Genomic DNA, 19,499 nt, shown 5'->3' with positions numbered 1-19,499 from the left:
TAAGATCATCAAGTTCCAAGCCCCTACCATGGGCAGGGACACCTCACACTAAACCATGTCATCCAAGGCTCTGTCCAGCCTGGCCTTGAACAACGCCAGGGATGGAGCATTCACAACTTCCCTGGGCAACCCATTTCAGTGCCTCACCACCCTCACAGTAAAGAACTTCCTCCTTATATCCAATCTAAACTTCCCCTGTTTAAGTTTGAACCCATTTGTCCTATCCCTACAGTCCCTAATGAAGAGCCCCTCCCCAGCATCCTTATAAGACCCCTTCAAATATTGGAAGGCTGCTATGAGGTCTCCACGCAGCCTTCTCTTCTCCAGGCTGAACAGCCCCAACTTTCTCAGCCTGTCTTCATACAGGAGGTGCTCCTGCCCCCTGATCATCCTCGTGGCCCTCCTCTGGACTTGTTCCAACAGTTCCATGTCCTTTTTATGTTGAGGACACCAGAATTGCACACAATACTCCAAGTGAGGTCTCACAAAAGCAAAGTAGAGGGGCAAGAACACTTCCTGCTGGTCACGCTCCTTTTGATGCAGCCCAGGATATAGTTGACTTTCTGGGCTGCAAGTGCACACTGAAGCCAGCTCATGTTCATTTTCTCATCAACTATCATCCCCAAGTCCTTCTCTGCAGGGCTGCTCTGAATCCCTTCTCTGCCCAACCTGTAGTTGTGCCTGGAATTGCTCCTACCCAGGTGTAGGACCTTGCACTTGTCATGGTTCAACTTCATAATGTTGTAATCGGCCCACCTCACAAGTGTGTCAAGGTCCCTCTGGATGGCATTCCTTCCCTCCAGTGTATCAACCGAACCACACAGCTTGGTGTCATCGGCAAGCTTGAATCATGGCCCTATATTCAAATCCTTCATGATGAACCCAATTCTAACATCTTTATGTGCTACTTTTATTAATTATCTACTAAAATGTGGGAACAAAGTACAAAAAAGTGCAAAACCTAAAATCCTTTTTTTTTTTCAAAAATAAATTCATGTGATTTAAATATCTATAATCAACTATCTAGGGACAACTTTTATAAGTCTTTTACAGTAGGATATACAAAAATAATCTTTTTGAGACAAACACATTTATACAACACATATCATGAAGATGCAATATTTTCAATCCCATTTAAAGGACATGGTTTTGAGAGGTTTATGATGTAATTCTGAATAAAAAGAAGCCCAAAGATTTGTAGGTTATTATTTTCACTGTTAAATCCATTGTTATTGATTTATGTTTAGATTATGTCCAGTATATTAAATATATTTTTCTAGTTGTGTGGTAGCATTTAAAAACACTAGTGGTATAAAACGTTGTCTGGAATATTCTATTGTATGAAGCTTTTCAATTGTGATTTTCTGACATCAACATGAAAATCAAAAACTGCTAAGCTAGCTAAGGTCAGTGTTAGAGCAATTTGAGCTCTTTTTTTGTTAACTGTTTCACAAGCAACCAGACAGTCATGTAATACTGGTATTCCGTTTACTTGACTGCATTAGCAGCTCATTTTTTGTTCAAAACCCTGTTGTTCATGATGTAGTTATTTTAGAAACTGACCATGTTTCAGCAATGTTCTCCTGCTGTAAAACTCCAGCCTGATATCACAGAATAAACAAACATACTGCCATGCCCAGTGGATTAAAAGTAGCAAAACAATGACAAAAACCATGTAATTCTGTACAGTGTGTCATAGTGCAGCAGTAATATTTGACATCTGAGGTCAGAGAGCACTGCTTGCACCATTTTGAAAGCCAAGCTAAAATCCACCCATGAACTTTTGCGCTTAATTTGCTCTGCTTCAGCTCAAGTCAACAGCAAAACCCCTGTCTTTTACAGAGCTGGGAACATTAATTTGTCTTTCCTTGTCTCAAACAATCATAATGTTATTTTCTTTACTCACCTGCAGCAAATTGGCCTAGAAAAGGTTAAATGCATAAAGTTAAATTTTGCAATGTTTCTCTTTTCCCTGCACATATAACAAAATTTACAGGAATACATCATATAGCTCCCATGGGAGACCCTGTTGGTGTAAACCACAGTGTTAGCATAGCCAGCTTCTTAGAAATCAGTTTCCACAAATATTTCTCATTTTTCTACTGGTAAAATTCAGTTGCAGTGACTTTTGTAGGATGAAACAGGGACTTAGGGGTCTGAGAAATAAATATTCCTGGTTTTTTTTTTCGTAGGTTCAGCTGATCCACACCCTCCAACATGCAAGAGTGACCAGTTCACATGTGCATATGTGCAGCAGTGTTTACCCTTTGCTGCAAAATGCAATGGCACTGAAGATTGCATGGATGGAAGTGATGAAATGTACTGTCCCATAGAGATGCCTACCACCTCATCTCCAGGCTCTTGCAATCAAACAGAGTTCTTGTGTCCTTCCAAAGGCTGTATCCCATCCCTCCTGAAATGTGATGGTGTGTCTGACTGCTACCTTAATGAAGATGAAGTTGGCTGTCGTAAGTTACTTTCATTGCTATGGTTAAGGCAATCCTAACTTACTTTCCTAAAACAATGATGTGAAAAATAGCAACATAATGAAGAGTAAAATTCACTACTTCCTCATCAAGAGAAATATTAGTTTTATCATAAACGTGATACAAATTTTACCTGGAGAGACAGTCTAAGTTCTCTTATGCATTCTTATTCCCTGGCTATCAACTTTGATAAATGCTTAAAATAATTTGTATTATATTTCTGTTAATGATTGGAAGCATTTCCACTTTTTTCCATGGATCAGTCACCTGCATTTACATTGCCTCATCTCCAATTGCAATATGATAGATAGACTTTTGCCGTTCTATAATCCAGTAACATTCAAGGCAACCACAATCTGCCAAGGAGTTTAAAATAAAGTCTGTTCATCCAGTAGCAGCGATCTTTGCCCCAGTGTTCTGGGTTCAGCAGTAGCAGTCATTTTTCTCCTTCTTAGTAGCTGCTGCAGTGCTGTGTTTCTGACTTTCAGCCTGAGAACAGCGCTGATAACACCGATGTTTTTAGTTGTTGCTCAGTAATGTTTACTCTGACCAAAGACTTTCTGAGTCTCCTGCTCTGCCAGGGAGGAGGGGAAGCTGGGAGGAAGCAGAGACAGGGCACCTGACCCAAACTAGACAAACGGTTATTCCATACCACAGCATGTCATGCCCAGTATATAAACTGGGGGCAGTTACCCAGAAGGGCAGTTCACTGCTTGGGATGGGCTGGGTATTGGTCAGCGGGTGGTGAGAGATTGTATTCTCTTCCTTTGTTATTTCCCTTACCATTATTGTTATTGGTGGTAGCAGCAGTGATCTGTGTTATACCTTAGTTACTGGGCTGTTCTTATCTCAACCTTTTGATTTTACTCCCCATCCCTCTGGGAGCCAGGGGAAGGGGGTAGGGGGAGTGAGCGAATGACTGTGTGGTTTCTGGGTTGCTGGCTGGGCTTAAACAGCAAAACCCAACCAAGGAGAAGGGCTCACAAACAAAATGCAATGACAGCAGGCTTTGAACTGTAACTGCAATGAGATACCATGAAGTTTCAGACAGATACAGAATTGAGTGTCCACCCATTTCAAAATACTTTATTACTGGTCAATGAACTAAGGCCAAATGTTTCATTCCATGAAGGCCAAAGTAATTGCTACATAGGAGGAAAAAAAACCCCAAATTTTTACATATAAAAACATTATTTTTCTAAACTTCTCATTCTGTGGTTTTTAACATTTTATTTTTCATCCCTGTCAGAACCAAAAGAATTAGTAAGACACCAGATTTCAGTGGGCTAGAAATTCAAGTTCTTTAATGTTTTGTAACAAAACTACTGAATATACATGCAGGCCACTGCACTTAAGATTTCCTTTAATAAATTACTCCACAAAACTGGGATGGAATTTGCAGACTAATCTGTCCATGCCTTTCCACACACTTTTGTTTAGAAATGAGCTCTGTGGTTTTCTTGTCAAAAGGCATCTTTTTTGAGATATATCTTACTTTTAATTTTGTATGCCCCAAAAGCATGTAAAAATTTTACATGTCCATAAGTTCAAATAAGCCTCACTAGTTTTCATTCAACACTGTTTCTTCCTCAATCTGTCCTCTATTACAGATATCCCTGCTGTATCTTAGTACACATCCCAAGTCCATGCCATGGGAGCTAATGTGTTCTCGAATCCCAATATCCAAAGGCCATGAGTTTTCTATGATTATTAGTATTCCCAAAAGCAGTGAGATGTTGTTTCATTGCCTTTGACTTTTAAGCAATGGCCAGGGAATGAGGGGAAATTAAGTCTTAGTCTATTCAGAGAACAGAAATTCTCCATAGATATTGCACACCTTGGTGCTCCAAGGAAACTTACTTAAATCTGTAATCACATTGCTACTCCAAAATTCAGTTTTGACTGTATAAACTTGTAAGTGTTGACAATATAAGATACGGATACAGAAGCAGCAGCTCATGTTTCTTTGAAGAAGATAATGGTTGTAGGCAAAGCAAAAAGAAAATTCAGTTTTGACTGTATAAACGTGTAAGTGTTGACAATGTAAGATATGAATACAGAAGCAGCAACTCATGTTTCTTCTCCAGAGAAGATAATGGTTGCAGGCAAAGTAAAAAGAAAGTGATTAGTGGCAGTTTGGGGTGGAATCAATGAAAAAGTGATTACTGTCACAGCTGGTTCTCCCATCAAAACTTATACACCATGAGAGTGCAGCATTTAATCTCTAGCTATCTACTTTTAACATGTGAAATGCCATGTAAGTTTTTCAACAGAAAAATACCAGAAAAAGGTAAATATCTCATAAATTTACATTTTTCATTGGCATTTATGCATAATCTCTAAAATTGATTGTTATGCTAGTAGCTCTAGTCCATGCGTACTGTAATAACACCACTGATTGTGGGGGGTGTGTGTATTCAGGTTTTAGATTGAAATTGAATAACTTTTTTCCTAAGCACTTATGAACACAGAATAGTATTCAGAAAGCAACGTTTTGGTGTTTGGGTGTTGGTGGTGGTGGTGGGTTTGGGGTTTTTTTTGTTTGTTTTTTTTTTGCTGTTTGGTTGGGGTTTTTTTCTTGGTGCTGATTTAAGTACATTCCTATTTCAGGCTTATTGGTACCTTCCGTTCTGTGTGTGCCAGGTCCTTTAGCAATTTCATTCATTTAAATTTAACAGTAGACTGTAAAAAATTTTCTGGCTCCTGAATTCAGGAATTGATCAGAGAGAGTTTTTTCTGTGATGAAGTCCAGTTGTCAAAATGCATCTTGCAGAGATTAAGTATAAAACCCAAAAGAAGGACAAACAAAAACAAATAAAATGCATTAGTCAGATCCCTACTGAAGCCACAGTTTCTGCCACAGAAATCCTTTTTCTGCATGACTTAGATTCATGCAGACAGAATCTCCCATAGAGTTCACTCAGCAGGTAGGTTGTACAGTATTACGTTAATACTTTTTTATACCTATTAATGTGGTGGATTTTACTACTTGCAGCTTTTATCAAGAAAATCTTGGAACTGTTTTTCAATTATAGATGTTCTACTTTGCCAGCGCTCTTTTTGCAGTCAGTTTTACAGAAGGGTACTTTATCTCTCTCATTCAATATATTGTTTTATAACTGCCAGATTAGAGTAGTAAGGTTGTAAAATAAACGCATTAGGACCAGTGGGGGTATGCATTACTTTTCCACAGACCCCAACACCATTTGGCTGAAGTGCTAATAGCAATGAATAAAAAATTATTTCACAGTTCTCTGTAGTACACCAAAATGTGTCTGATGTAGTCCTGGTAAGTTCTAAATGACTAATAAATATTAAAAATAGTATACTTTCAAAGTATACCCTTTCTAGCAGATTGGATTTGGACCTGGAAAATGAAACACAGGCAAAAAGCTGATATTATAGTTTTTATTTTCATGTCTTCAATGCTGTTAATGCTTGTATTTAATGTCTTTATCCCCAAAACCCTTGAAGGCCTCTCCTGAAAGTGAAAAATAACTAATTTGAGAAATATGAAGCTATTTGTAACTTGGCTAACAGTAAGCAATACTAATTTTAGTTTCAGTGCAATTAAAAAAAAAACACATTATTTTTAAAATGTGCTCTAAACATTCTTTATCTCAGTACCAATTACTTAGTGCCATTTTCCTTTCTGTCTTAAATGCTGGATCTGTACAAAGTATTCAGTAGTGAGATCCATCACTCTGACTCTTACCTCTGTAAGTGGTATAAAAATCTTGGCTTACTTAAGGAAAATGAGCATGTAAAAACCACCTTAATAGTCAAGAGATACAAATGGACCAAAAATAATTAGCATTTTTTCTGTTTTATCCTCATGTATGAGTCCAGCAGCGAGTCCAGAACCAGGGGAAATAATAAAGAGATAAATGACACTTTCTTCTTTGAATCTTTTTATTAGTCATAATATATATGACAAACCAGAAGTGGTACTCTACAACCACATATTTTACATGTTCCTCAAAAAAAATGTGTAGGCAATAAAATACTAAAGCACAAAAGAAGAATTTGTTTTGTGTTCAGTTTCCAACTTTCTTTCTGTTGAAGTCCTAGTCTGAACATGCAATTTATTTTACAGACTGATTACTTGTGTGCAAATGATCACTTACAAAACTGGTTTGAATACCACAGGGAAATTTCCCCCAAACTGCAAAACATGTCCAGGATTTGCATGTGACTGCACCAAAATAAGTATGAGATTATTATTTGCTTAAGAAAGTGCAGCAGAAGGAATGAGTCTGTGAGTTATTTTCTGGAAAGCTGACAATCATAAGAGATAGATGGTAATATATGCTACAAATATGGAGCGATGCTGTAATCTGCTGGGTTGTTTCAGTCTACCACAACCTGTTCTGCCAGACTGCGTGGTCAAGGAATGGAGAGCAGAAAAGCAAATTTTTCTTCTTCTTGTTGTTGCTTTTATCCAGCTGTCACTGCCATATCAAAACTTCACCCAATTGAAGAAAACATGTACAGGACAGTATATTGATAGTTTAAAATCAGACAGAACTTTTAAGTCCTCATAAAGGTGAATAGAAATTGGAAACAAAAGCAATCTCCTTTTTATATTTGCAAGTATTCTTATACATATTTTTCTGCAGACTTTAGTAAATAGTCAGTGCATGTAATTAAAAGGTTCAATCCCACAGACCCTTACTCACATGAGAAATTTCATATTTCTGAAAGAATACCAAAACTGGCAAGAGCTGACTGACGTGATCAGAACTGGAGGGATTTGCCTCAATTATTGTGGTCTAAATTGAACTGCAGTATTTTAAATATAGCACACTCTTGCAGACTATATTGGCCAATGATTTAAATTGTATCTAAGAGTGGAAAAAATATATCCTACAGCAGCCTAACCATCTAGCATAAAAGGCTTATTGCCATGTACTCTGACTCTTGAACCCAGGAGCAGGAAAGTATTATGAAATTTAGATGTGGCAGTGGGGTATTTTTAATATTCCCAGATTCTTTCTCCCACTCAGAAATCACAAGCTAATTTGAATATATCTAACTCTGATGAAGTCACAAGAGTTGCTTCTGATTTACATTAGTGACATGGTGACAGAGTTCAACTTAATTTACCTAAACAAACACCTTAAAAAAAATATAGTTTAAGGCAGCATAAGAGAGCATTGTGTGAGATACAACGACAAAATTATGTTATACTCTACAGAAGTCTGCAGGACCATCAGGTGCATCCTTGTAGGTCAGTGACTCGAATAATTCAGTACCTGAAGGCTTATGTGATTCCAGCAAGATAAACCCCTCATAATTCTTCAGGGCAACCACAAAAAAATAAAAGATTAAAAAAGGTGTTCAAGTTTAAATTTTTCAGAATAGCACCTCTCTACTTTTTTATGTTAACTATCCCTTTAGTATTTGATTTCTTGCAATAAAAATAAACTATATAATGTCATTTTTATTTGTATTTTAATACAGGTTAGTAATGACAGTTGATTATGTTTTCTGATATCTTTCTATGGGTTTTCATTGGGGTTTTGTACCTTACTCTGTCAACATTTTAAGTAAATAAGCCCTCTTCTTCCCCACAGATATAACATAGGAAAATTATAGCTTCTGTAATACATGTGCTCAGTGTATATTTACCAGTTTATCTGCTCAACAGTAAAGGTCTATGTCTTTGAAGATGAAAGCTTGTAGAGGTCATACAGACGTAACTATATATAGTATGATTCAAGTTTTCTGGTAGTTTTTAACACCGAGAAAAAGAAGCATAGACGCTAACAGTCATGTTACTTTTCATTTCAGCCATTAAAGACTGTTTCAATGGTTCTTTGTTATGTGCGTCAACTAGTCAATGCATACCAATCTCCCAGCGTTGTGACGGCATTGTAGACTGCATTGATTTCAGCCCTGATGAGTCCAGCTGTTCAGGTACATAGTTTTGCATAAAACTAATATTTGAAACAAAAAAATATATTCATTTCCTACTGAATCTTTAGGCAGTTCTCAACCAAATTTCCTCTGTTGAAATTTCAACAAAATACATCTTAGTTATTGTCTTACTAAAGAAGATTGAGGGAATTTGATTAGGAGCTTTTCTTGCTGTAGGGATGTAAAACTAAACTTCAGTAAAACTCAATGTGGTGATGTGGAAACCAATGTTAAGGGATATCAAAGGTTGATAATAGTATGCCACTGACATCCCCCTCTACTACACCACCTTTATTATTTTTAGGACAGATATTTTATTTTTTTTAAATGAGAATCTGATTCAAAGTGTTAAAATTCTGGACATCTTCAAAGAGAAGGCTGGTGAGCTGTTGATGTGATCTACCTGGACTTGTGCAAAGCGTTTGATGCTGTCCCACATGACATCCTTGTCTCTAAATTGGAGAGACATCAATTTGATGGACGGACACCTCGGTGGATAAAGAACTGGCTGGATGGCCACACGCGAAGAGTTGTGTTCGATGGCGCAATGTCTGTCTGGAGACCAGAAACGAGTGGTGTCCCTCAGGGATGACTATTGGGACCGGTCTTGTTTAACATCTTTGTCGCTGACATGGACAGTGGGATTGAGTGCACCCTCAGCAAGTTTGCCAATGGCACCAAGCTGTGTGGTTCGGTTGATACGCTGGAGGGAAGGAATGCCATCCAGAGGGACCTTGACATGCTTGGGAGGTGGGCTGATGCCAACCTCATGAAGTTTACCCATGACAAGTGCAAGGTTCTACACCTGGGTCGGAGCAATCCCAGGCACAGCTACAGGTTGGGCAGAGAAGAGATTAGGAGCAGCCCTGCAGAGAAGGACTTGGGGGTGTTGGCTGATGAGCAAATGAGCATGAGCAGGCTTCAGTGTGTGCTCACAGCCCAGAAAGCCAACTATATCCTGGGTTGCATCAAAAGGAGCATGACCAGCAGGTCAAAGGAGGTGATCCTGCCCCTTTATTCTGCTCTTGTGAGACCTCACCTGGAGTATTGTGTGCAATTCTGGTGCCCTCAACATAAAAGGACATGGAACTGTTGGAACAAGTCCAGAGGAGGGCCATGAGGATTATCAGGGGACTGGAGCACCTCCCATATGAAAACAGGCTGAGAAAGCTGGGGCTGTTGAGCCTGGAGAAGAGAAGGCTGCATGGAGACCTCATAGCAGCCTTCCAGTATCTGAAAGGGAGCCTACAAGGATGCTGGAGAGGGCTCTTCATTAGGGACTCTAGTGATAGGACAAGGGGGGATGGGTTCAAACTTAAACACGAGAAGTTTAGATTGGATATAAGGAAGAAGCTGTTTACTGTTAGGGTGGTGAGGCACTGGAATAGGTTGCCCAGGGAAGCTGTGAATGCTCCATCCCTGGTGTTGTTCAAGGCCAGGTTAGATAGAGCCTTGGGTAACATGGTTTAGTGTGAGGTGTCCCTGGCCGTGGCAGCGGGCTTGGAACTAGATGATCTTAAGGTCCTTTCCAACCCTAACTATTCTATGATCCTATGATTGTATGACTATCATGTATTTATGATCTGACACTTGTGTTACCAAGTCAAGGTCTAAAGGGACAGGTTTTGGAAGTACTAAGCATCCAAAATGACAGGTGAATGTTCTGCCATTTTGGAAATCAAGCAATGACAACGATAATAACCAGGGGAGGGGAGGGGAGAGAGGGAGGTAGGTGTGAAATTAAATTATAATTTTTCATTTTTTCATTTGCATTTTCATTTGTAGCTTGTCCTGAAGAATACTGCAAAAATGGAGGAAAATGCATCATCAAAGATGACATTCCATTATGCCAGTAAGTTTGGAGATTGACTTGTGCTTGAAGTTGTGAAAATGTTCTTATGAAAGAGCTGTTATTTTCCTCAGGGACTGAAATGATCTTCAATAGAAGTGTATTTTTTAAAGTCTCTGTATATCTGTACTGTTTTTATTTACGGTTGCTGGGTTAAACCATATTTTTGAGAATAATATTACTTATCAGATAGAATTTCCTGTAACTTTCACCTATCATTACATGAGACAACCTGTTGGCCTGGCACTAGAGGTTTTCTGTGTGTCAAGTTTCACATAAACATCTAGCAACATATGCTTCTACAAAAAATGGTGCCTTATATGCTGCAAGTGTTGTGTACCTCAAATAAGATTTACAGTAGGGCATGTTCTTATCTTTATCTAACTTGTGATGCATTTCAGTTATAATCTTACTTTTTGCACATATTTGGAGAAAGAAGGTAATGTTTTTTCCACTTAGGCCAAACAAAACCTTAAACGTATGCTTGTATTTTTCTGGAAATGCTCTATGCTGAAAAACAAATAACGTATGAAATTCTGATGTGGAATGTGCGAGTCATTAGAAAGTGTTTTAGTTTATCTGAAGGGATTAATTTACACAAGATGTCACTAGATTTCCGACTGGGGAATTGCAGGAGACTTTTTAAAGTGCAAAGAAATCAATATTACATGTTATCATGCTTGTTTCCTTCATGCTCTTCAGTAGATCTGGCCACTTTGATTGCCAAATTACTAAAGTGACTGTTTTATCAGAGTATCTATCTTAGTCAAGACCAGACATAAGGTTTGTCTCCCAGTCTCTAGGAAACTCACTTTAATAAGCCTGCTGATGAAATTTTAGTTATTGCAGAATTTGTATCTTTCAAGTCCGGAGGTTATCATTACTTGTTGAAGTAATGTGATAAATAACATACTCAGAAAATACAGGCACTTACATATAAAGCACTTTGATTTAACTCTCAGGAAACACTGTAAATTACCTGCAGATTGCCTGAAAAATCTCTTCTATCATATAATATAGAATGGTCACTGCTGAAAGCTTGGAATTTCATTAGGGTGGCTGTTTCAAAACTTCTTGGGACACAGAAAGAGAGAAAGGGGACAAAAAATATAGGGAAAGGATGCAGATGGAATGGAATGAATAGCCAGCAGAAAATAAAGGACTTGGGAATAGCTAAGGAGTTGACAGTTGGTATATTAAACCATTGATCAACAAGAAAATTGATTGTAGGGACAAGACATGAGGGGAGTAATTGATATTTAAAGGGTACAAGAGGATTATAAAAATTGAACTTAGGTTAGGACTTTCAAATGAAAGGAAATCAAATTACAAATGCTTTTCGTCTACAGAAATAAAAAATAGTTGGAATACTAAAATGGTAAATAGGATACTTCCCCTTATCATTTAGTAAGAAACCTGATACTGAGTTCTGAATGTAATGCATAGGTAATTACAAGAGGAGCAAGGGCATAGAAATGAAAATGACCTAAAATGATGGGCTAATGTAACTAGAAGAGTTGTATGTGCTTGTATTGGGGAAATAGGTCATCTCTCTTCAGGCATACTAGTATAGTGCATGTTACAACAGAATCATAAAATCATAGAATAGTTAGGGTTGGAAAGGACCTTAAGATCATCTAGTTCCAATACACCTGCTATGGGCAGGGATGCCTCACATTAAACCATGTCACACAAGGCTCTGTCCAACCTGGCCTTGAACAACATCAGGGATGGAGCATTCACAACTTCCTTAGACAACCCATTCCAATGTCTCACCACCTTTACAGTAATCTTCCCCTGCTTAAGTTTTAACCCATTCCCCCTTGTCCTATCACTACAGTCTCTAATGAAAGGTCCCTCCTCAGCATCCCTGTAGGCCCCCTTCAGATACTGGAAGGCTGCTGTAAGGTCCCAAAGCAGCTTTCTCTTCTACAGGCTGAACAGCCCCAACTTTCTCAGCCTGTCCTTATATGGGAGTTGCTCCAGCCCCCTGATCATCCTTGTGACCCTCCTCTAGACTTGCTCCAACAGCTCCGTATCCTTTTTATGTTGAGGAAAAAATGTAGTGGAAAGCTGTCTGAAAACTCTACTGGTAAGGGATATCACTTGAGAATAGTAAATGGAGAAGAAAAGGAATCACCAGATAAACAGTCTAATACCAATGCCATTCAATGTTTGTAATATTTTGAAGGATTTTACATATAACATTGGAGTTAGGACTTTTCTAAGATAAGATTCTGGATAATTTTTGAAAATCCCACACATCAATATCATGAAAAGAAAAAAAATAGTAAAAATGTCTCTTTAATGATTAAAATGTAGAAATATCCCAGTTTTCATTTCCTAGGAAAAAAAAAACCCAAACCAAACAAACAATGAAAACCCTAGAAATTAACATGGGAAAGATAATATTTTTCTTACCTGTTTGTTCTCAGTACCTGCCTTAAATGTCCTGAAAAAGAGATGACAGATTTAGGTAGAGTTACCTTCTTCTCTTGAGAGCAACTGCTCTTCTAGGCTGCAGGGTAGGTCAGGAGAAAAAGCAGAGTACACCAGGATGCAATAAGCCTGTTGGACAGCAAGGAGTTCCCTGAAAGAGCAGAGTACAGGCACTGCCCTGTCACCAAAGTTGCAGAGAAGGAAAGACTTTCTATATAACCCAGAGGTAATTATGTGGAGATTGCAGTGATCCTAAAAGTCACTGAGTTTGACTAATATTCTTCAGTGACACTGTAGACAAGTGGAAAATCTGTTAACATATCCTTTGATTGTTAGTTTGCCTTACACGATACATTCTGATCTTCCTCCACTGAAGGTGCTTGTGCTCTAGTTTCTATAAACCTGAGTCTGGAGTTTAAAAGTCATTTTGGCCTTTCTGAGAAAGTTGATTTAACAAAAAACATCTGGACAGGTGTCAAAGCTTCATTTCATTCAAGGTTCCATCATGTTCCTTTAAAAATCAAAATTGCTGCTCATCTTACCATATTTTGAGGTATATTGATAGAAAAGAATCCAGTCTCTGGAGGGGTGAGTTTTTCTGCATTTTAATGCAGTGTGCTTGAAGTAGTTAACTGTATAGACGCTTTAAAGTAGTTTAATATGTCAGTATGTCAACAGAGTGAATTTGCAGTTGCTACTTAGGTAAAACAAATCAACTATTTGAGGAGATTGAGAGTTCAGAGTCGATTTTATACGTATAGTACTTCTCAAGTTATTTTGATGCTGCATGTTTTTGTATGTGTGTACTATTTTTGCTTAGATGTATAAAGTGAATACTTAGGACACCAACCTGAATTTCTTTCAGTAGTGTGTAATTAAGAGGGATCAATAGAAAGTGGAATGCAAGCTCTGACATACCTCTCTGAAAAGGTATCTGTAGACCGGGAGGAAAAGGTAACAGTTGATATAAGTCTAATAGTTTCAGGATATAATGGAGTGGGTAACAGGATTGATACATCAGGTTACTGTCACTTCTGTTCAAGCTACTGAAAATAGCTTTTTTTAGATAGTGCATTAATGAGTGTGATAACATCAGTAGATGTCACAGTGTTTGAGAATGTGACTACTGATTTGGTGGTGGGTGTTTTCAGTGAGAGCTTGCAAGTAAATGCAGAGCAATAGTGTGTTGCAGGTGATGTTTAGCTTTCTACTTGAAAGAAACAAGCTTGGTGGCTGTCCTGATCCTCTCTGGTATTTGACTTCTGAGTTACTTTTGAAAACCACTTGTATTTGCTGCTCCTATTTGGTCAGGTTAGTATTTTGGGGGCATATCAAATACTTTTATCTTGTTCTTACTAATTCTTGGGTATCCTCTTTGGCTGCCAGGCTAGATGGAGCCTCAGTCTGTGTGGTGCATTTTCAGTTACAGTTTGGAACTAATACCAGAGTTTCTGCAGAAATAAATATTTCTGGTGGGTTGCCTTTGGCTGGACAATAGATGCTATCAGTTCTATCAGACACAAGGGGAAGCTTCTAGTAGCTTCTCACAGAAGCCATTCCTGTAGGTCCCCCACTATCAAAACCCATTCCTGTCTGAAACACTGCATCCACTCTCATTTCACTAAGCTACTGTATGCCCTGACTGAGCTCCCTTCTGCTGTGGATGTGCAACCAAATAGTTAGTGTTGGCATTCAGCTACTGTGGCTGCATTTGCAAACCGTGATAATTTGAGCAATAATGATAGAATTTTTGCAATTTCAATAGTCTGGTTTCAAAATTAGTCCTTTTATTATGTGTGTACTTTCCTCAATTGTTTGCCCAGTGGCTTTTTTGTGTTTGCTTTACTTTTTCTAAAGTGAGACCACAGGCCTCTAGAAACACAAAAGGAGTATTGACAAGAACAAGCAAGCTGGGAAAAGTGTGTTTGTAAAGTGTGTTATGTAAGGGTTCAAAGATTGTACTAGTGCTAAATAAAACTCCTGATAACAGAAAAAAAATTAATATTTTAACAGATTGATAATACATAATTTTAACTCTCATACCAGAGGAGCAAGATTAATACAATACATTCACATTTAAAATGTACTAAACTCATGTATAATAAACATACTTTAGTGCTTGTTTTATCTTTTATTTTTGACTGTTTCTATCTAATATACTAAGTTTCAGAGCAGTTACACTGAATAATAGTAAAGAGTATAATGAGAGTGCTTCTATTAATTTCTGAACTATAAGAAGGCTCTATCTTTAAGCAGAAAATGTAATTGCATTCACTGGCCTGTAATTAAACAATCATCTTATAAATTAGAAATACATCTTCATTAAACAGTTTTAAAATTGCATTGAATATGTACCATCTAGATAACTAAACTGTAGAGATTTCAGGGAGTCATTATAAATAGATAGTTAATTAACTTTATCTTTGTAGCTGTGTTTAAGTGGTAATTTGGCCCAAAGTATAGAAAATCAATTATTTGTTTTTTGCTTTATGTGATAGAAATGAAAAATATTATTTTCTCTTTTATATTTTAGAAAATAATTGATTTTACAGGGTAATAATTAACTCAGAGGAGGGGATTTTTGTTTATTCTCCTTAGAAAAGATACATGGTATTTGGTACTCTATTTTTCACCTCTCACTTTTAAAATGGGCTCATTAGTATAATCAAAAATGGTGTGTTTTAATGCAAATAAAACATTTTATCCCCAGTAAATAATATTACACCAAAAAAATTTAAAAATTACCAAACTTTTATTGGTGGTTGTGACGTTTTCTCACAATCTGATTTTGTCTTTAAAATTCTAACTTCTGCTAAGCAAAATACATTTTGGGGACAAGCCCTACAGGGTAGCATGCAGCTTTAAATAATGCCGCAGCAGACTTGTTCAATACCTTTTCCAATAAAGTATCGTATGCTGCAAATGAGAGAAATTCCTCATCCTTTTGGGCAATGTCTTCCAGTGAGGAATGTTAGATTTTTTTTTCTAAACATATTTGCTTCCTTTTGGATGTATTTTCACATGTACTGTTTTACTGGATTTTTGAAACACAATGGTGGTAGTTATCTTTAAAAACTGCAAGTGGAGGGATTATTTTAATATCAGACAGTATGTCATGGACATAGGAGTGATAATAGTATTCCCACCTAAGAAAATAAAATGCTTGGAAGCACCTGGCCTGTGATTTGATGGAAATACAGAGCTTAAAGACTGACGAAAAGCTTAGAGACTGACAAGATAGGCACATCCCAATTCATAAGTAAAGAATTTACAAGGGGAGAAGATGGCAGGTTCCTTTTCAGCTGTTTGTCCTGCTGCTCTCAGACATTTCCACCACAGGGAGGATTGCTGATGTAGCAGCTGGTGAATCACTTCAAATTATTAACTGTTGTAGCAAGGCACACTGGTACTGATTTCTCTCTCTTCCTAAGAATATTCTTTTAGCTGTACTAAACAAGTGCAACATAGGTAAATTGATAGAGCTATACAGAGTCATATAGCTACCCAAGAGAGTGGTAGTCACACATAATAAATAATAAAGAGAGGAGGAATGGAACAAGGACGTAACCATAAATAAAAGCACAAGTAATGGTGAGCAGTCAAAACGATAAGACATTGAAAAGGAATGTTATGCTAAGATTTGCTTTCTGCAAAATGAAGACAAAAGCATATTTTTATATGGAGACATATATACAAGCATATATAGAACACCTTTTTTCATATCTTTCTGTTAACCAGTGCCATCTGAAAAGTGATACTGAGGCAAATAAAATAACAAATTCAGGTTGCCTGCACTGGATAAAATTGAGAATGGGAAGGCAAGTTAATAGCTCTGTTCTCCAACATAAATGAAACACATGTTGTGAAAGAAATTGTACAGTATATTAATGGAAATGCTCACTAGAGATTTGCTCACAGAAAACTCTCAAAGTTTCTATTTCATATATTCTTTTCAGTTTACTCTTTATCTTTTCTTATTCAGAAAAGAGTCATGAAATCAGGGTGCCTGTTTCTGATACAATTATATGTTGCATTTTGGCTTTTCATGCTTCTAACATCATAGCTTTTTTCCAAAATAAAGCAAACATGATGTCATTAAGAATATGTATGAGGTAAGAGAACAGTAAGCATCATAGGATATTCAAATCTTCAGAAGTGTTTTCCATGTTTTCTATTTCATAAAAAAGCAGTAATGAGTATACGTAAACACAAGTACACCAACCCAGACAGAACAGGCTCCCATTAAAATTTCGTGCATGCTTGTTGATGCTAGTGTCTTTTCTTTTATATATATAAAAAATGAATAGTGATCTTTTTTCAAAGGTTTTAATTTAAAAATAAATTTGTCATGTTCTCACCTTTTATGTTTGCTTTTGTCAGCCATATGAAATGGTCAACTGAACTCACCTGAGGTCTGTGGCATTTCATATATTCAACTATTATTAATTAATAATTTTCATTCCTTTTCACTGTATTAGGAAGACAAATAGCATACAAGAAAAATATGCCAAATTTGTCTAAGGATTTGGATTTTTTTTTTTTTTACTTGAATCAAGTAACTTCAAAGTAAACACATTTGGCCAAATCAGTTTTACATAGTTAGGAACTTTCCAATTATCAATTATTTCTTTACAAATGAATACACTGGCTATCTTTTCCTATTTAAAAGCAGTTACTTCTAGCTTTGCTTTTTTCCTCCTCTTTGAAGATAGTAGTATAATCCTGAGGTCAGCTTTTTATCACACTGGAGCCAGCTGCTTCATGCAGTTTGCAGCTCCTAGAAATGATGAAAAAAAACCCCAAAAATATCATTTATCTCAGTCAAACCCAATCAAATATATAGGGCAGATTGCCACCATCTCCAATGAAGCAGTGGCATCCTGTGAAGTTCACTCGCGAGTGGTCTGAATCAGTTGATTGCTGAATTCAATGATATCAGAAGCAATCTGTCTTTATCAGTTTCTTTTTTCTAAAGCTAAAACAAGGTTGTCTCTATGTAACTGTTAAAGTTTGACTCCATGTAACTGAAAGATGAATGTTTTACTCAATTAAACAAATATGACTGAACAGGCATAAAGCTCAGTTATTTAGTTCATTATCACCCTCACTGCAACTCTCAAGATCAGCATGAGAATTATATTTAGAATCTGATGAAAATAACTGATACTCTAATAGGAAGATACTAAAATCTTATTGAGAAAGGTATAGGCAAATAAGTATAATTTAAGAGTTATAGCAAAAACCACATAGAAGAATACTTATGAGAAAAATTGTCTCAGTTGAATTTCTTCTCCTTCCAAAATTGAGTCTCCGTAGTGCTTAAAATGCTAAAAACATTCAAATTTTCTGATAAATATCCTATATTTCCATTTTCATTTTCAAATCACTCTTTAAAAAGAGTCAAAGCAAAATGAGGTATCTACATGGTGTAGGAAACTGTGGTGAGATTTTTATTATCACTATGTGCGGTTCACCTTTACCTCAGAATGACATATACACCAAAACTAGAAGCATTATTACATTTAAAATTCAGGAGAGAATTTTGTCTACAATAAGGACAAGTTTAGGATCAAGGAAGTGTACCTGAGGCTGCTTGTTGAGTGATATTTTTATATGGGAGAATGTTAATTAATGTCAGATATTGGATGTTTACCAAAATATGGAGTGTTTCCTGAAGGGTTACTCCTACAAAATCCAGCTGCTGAAGAGTAGGAAACATAGATGAAAAGCTTTAAATCACATAATATTTTGTTCTCTTTTGTTCAAAACGGAAACAATAGCTGTAAAATAACAAATAGTTTTCAAAAGAGTGAAAAATAAGGAACAATTGAGAGATTACATAATAATGAAGTATAAACACAAAGGCTGCAGAGATACTTGTCCTATAACTCCCTTTCCTTCACATTCATGTGGCTGGTTTTTGGCCACAGAAATTTAAAAACATCTTGAGGCGTGTCTAATTATGAGCACATAAGTTGCTTCTTTTGAAGTATATGAAATCAAACAATAATTAACACAGTCTGGGCTCAGATTTTCTTACCAAGCTTGAGTAACAATCTTCTTACAGACTCAGTCTTCCTGCACTTAAGTGGAAGTAAAAGACAGTACTTAGTGTGGAAAACAGTGTTCTCATACCTTAAGATTACATCCATATGTCTGCATATCAAAACTTTGTTGTCTAGAATAACCTCACTAGAGCCCTCTTTGTAGGAGGTACCTGAAGGGTACTGGTTGGGTACAAAATGTATTGTAAAAGTTGTAAGGGAGACTTTTGGAAAACGTATATACCATCAAACGGGTCGATACTGTTTTAAAAAGTCACTACAATGAGGAAAATTGTGTTTCAGATAAGCCTGTGCTGAGGATGGCAGGAAAGATGGATATGGTGGAGATCTGTATTTGAGAATCTGTGTTATTGTGCACGTTGTATAGAGAAGACATGCACCTTCTATTCTGTACTATCTGATAAGTGGTCTATTCAGTCTGACCCAGTAGAGACCCTGGTGTCACAATATCCTCAAGCTATCTTGCACATTTACAATTTTCACTCTTGTTCAGAAAGTGTGAATTTAAGTCTCTGAGTATTATACCCTTTGTGCTGTTGCTAGGTGGTTAAGTTGTTGTTTAAAAGCAGCAAATGCTGCTAGATTAAGAACTATTGAAATCTTCTTGCCAGTTCTTGAAGTGTTGACTTATCTGAAAAAGTCCATGCTTTTTAATTTAAAACATGCATATAAACACAGAGGATTCTTGGAAGGATCTTTTCATGTTTGCTGTTACTCTATTCAGCTACTAGGCTACATCTT

At 36.9% G+C, this 19,499-nt stretch overlaps 1 protein-coding gene across 1 annotated transcript in view; it reads left to right on the top strand.

Moving 5' to 3' along the window:
* The window catches only part of MALRD1 (MAM and LDL receptor class A domain containing 1), a 260,927-nt gene that overhangs the window by 202,929 nt on the left and 38,499 nt on the right, over positions 1 to 19,499 (top strand). The window contains exons 34-36 of the mRNA XM_061352209.1: positions 2,193 to 2,468; positions 8,280 to 8,405; positions 10,191 to 10,257. Of these exons, the coding sequence (XP_061208193.1) occupies positions 2,193 to 2,468; positions 8,280 to 8,405; positions 10,191 to 10,257 (469 nt within the window). The remainder of the gene's footprint in view (positions 1 to 2,192; positions 2,469 to 8,279; positions 8,406 to 10,190; positions 10,258 to 19,499) is intronic.

This window comes from Neopsephotus bourkii, unplaced genomic scaffold (genome assembly GCF_033783945.1).
Source record: "Neopsephotus bourkii isolate Nb327-2 ecotype Australia unplaced genomic scaffold, CSIRO-AGI_Nbou_v1 NB_53, whole genome shotgun sequence".
NCBI classification, from domain to species: domain Eukaryota; kingdom Metazoa; phylum Chordata; class Aves; order Psittaciformes; family Psittacidae; genus Neopsephotus; species Neopsephotus bourkii.
Note: the sequence above shows the minus strand (reverse complement) of the source record. Positions and strands in the feature narration are given on the sequence as shown.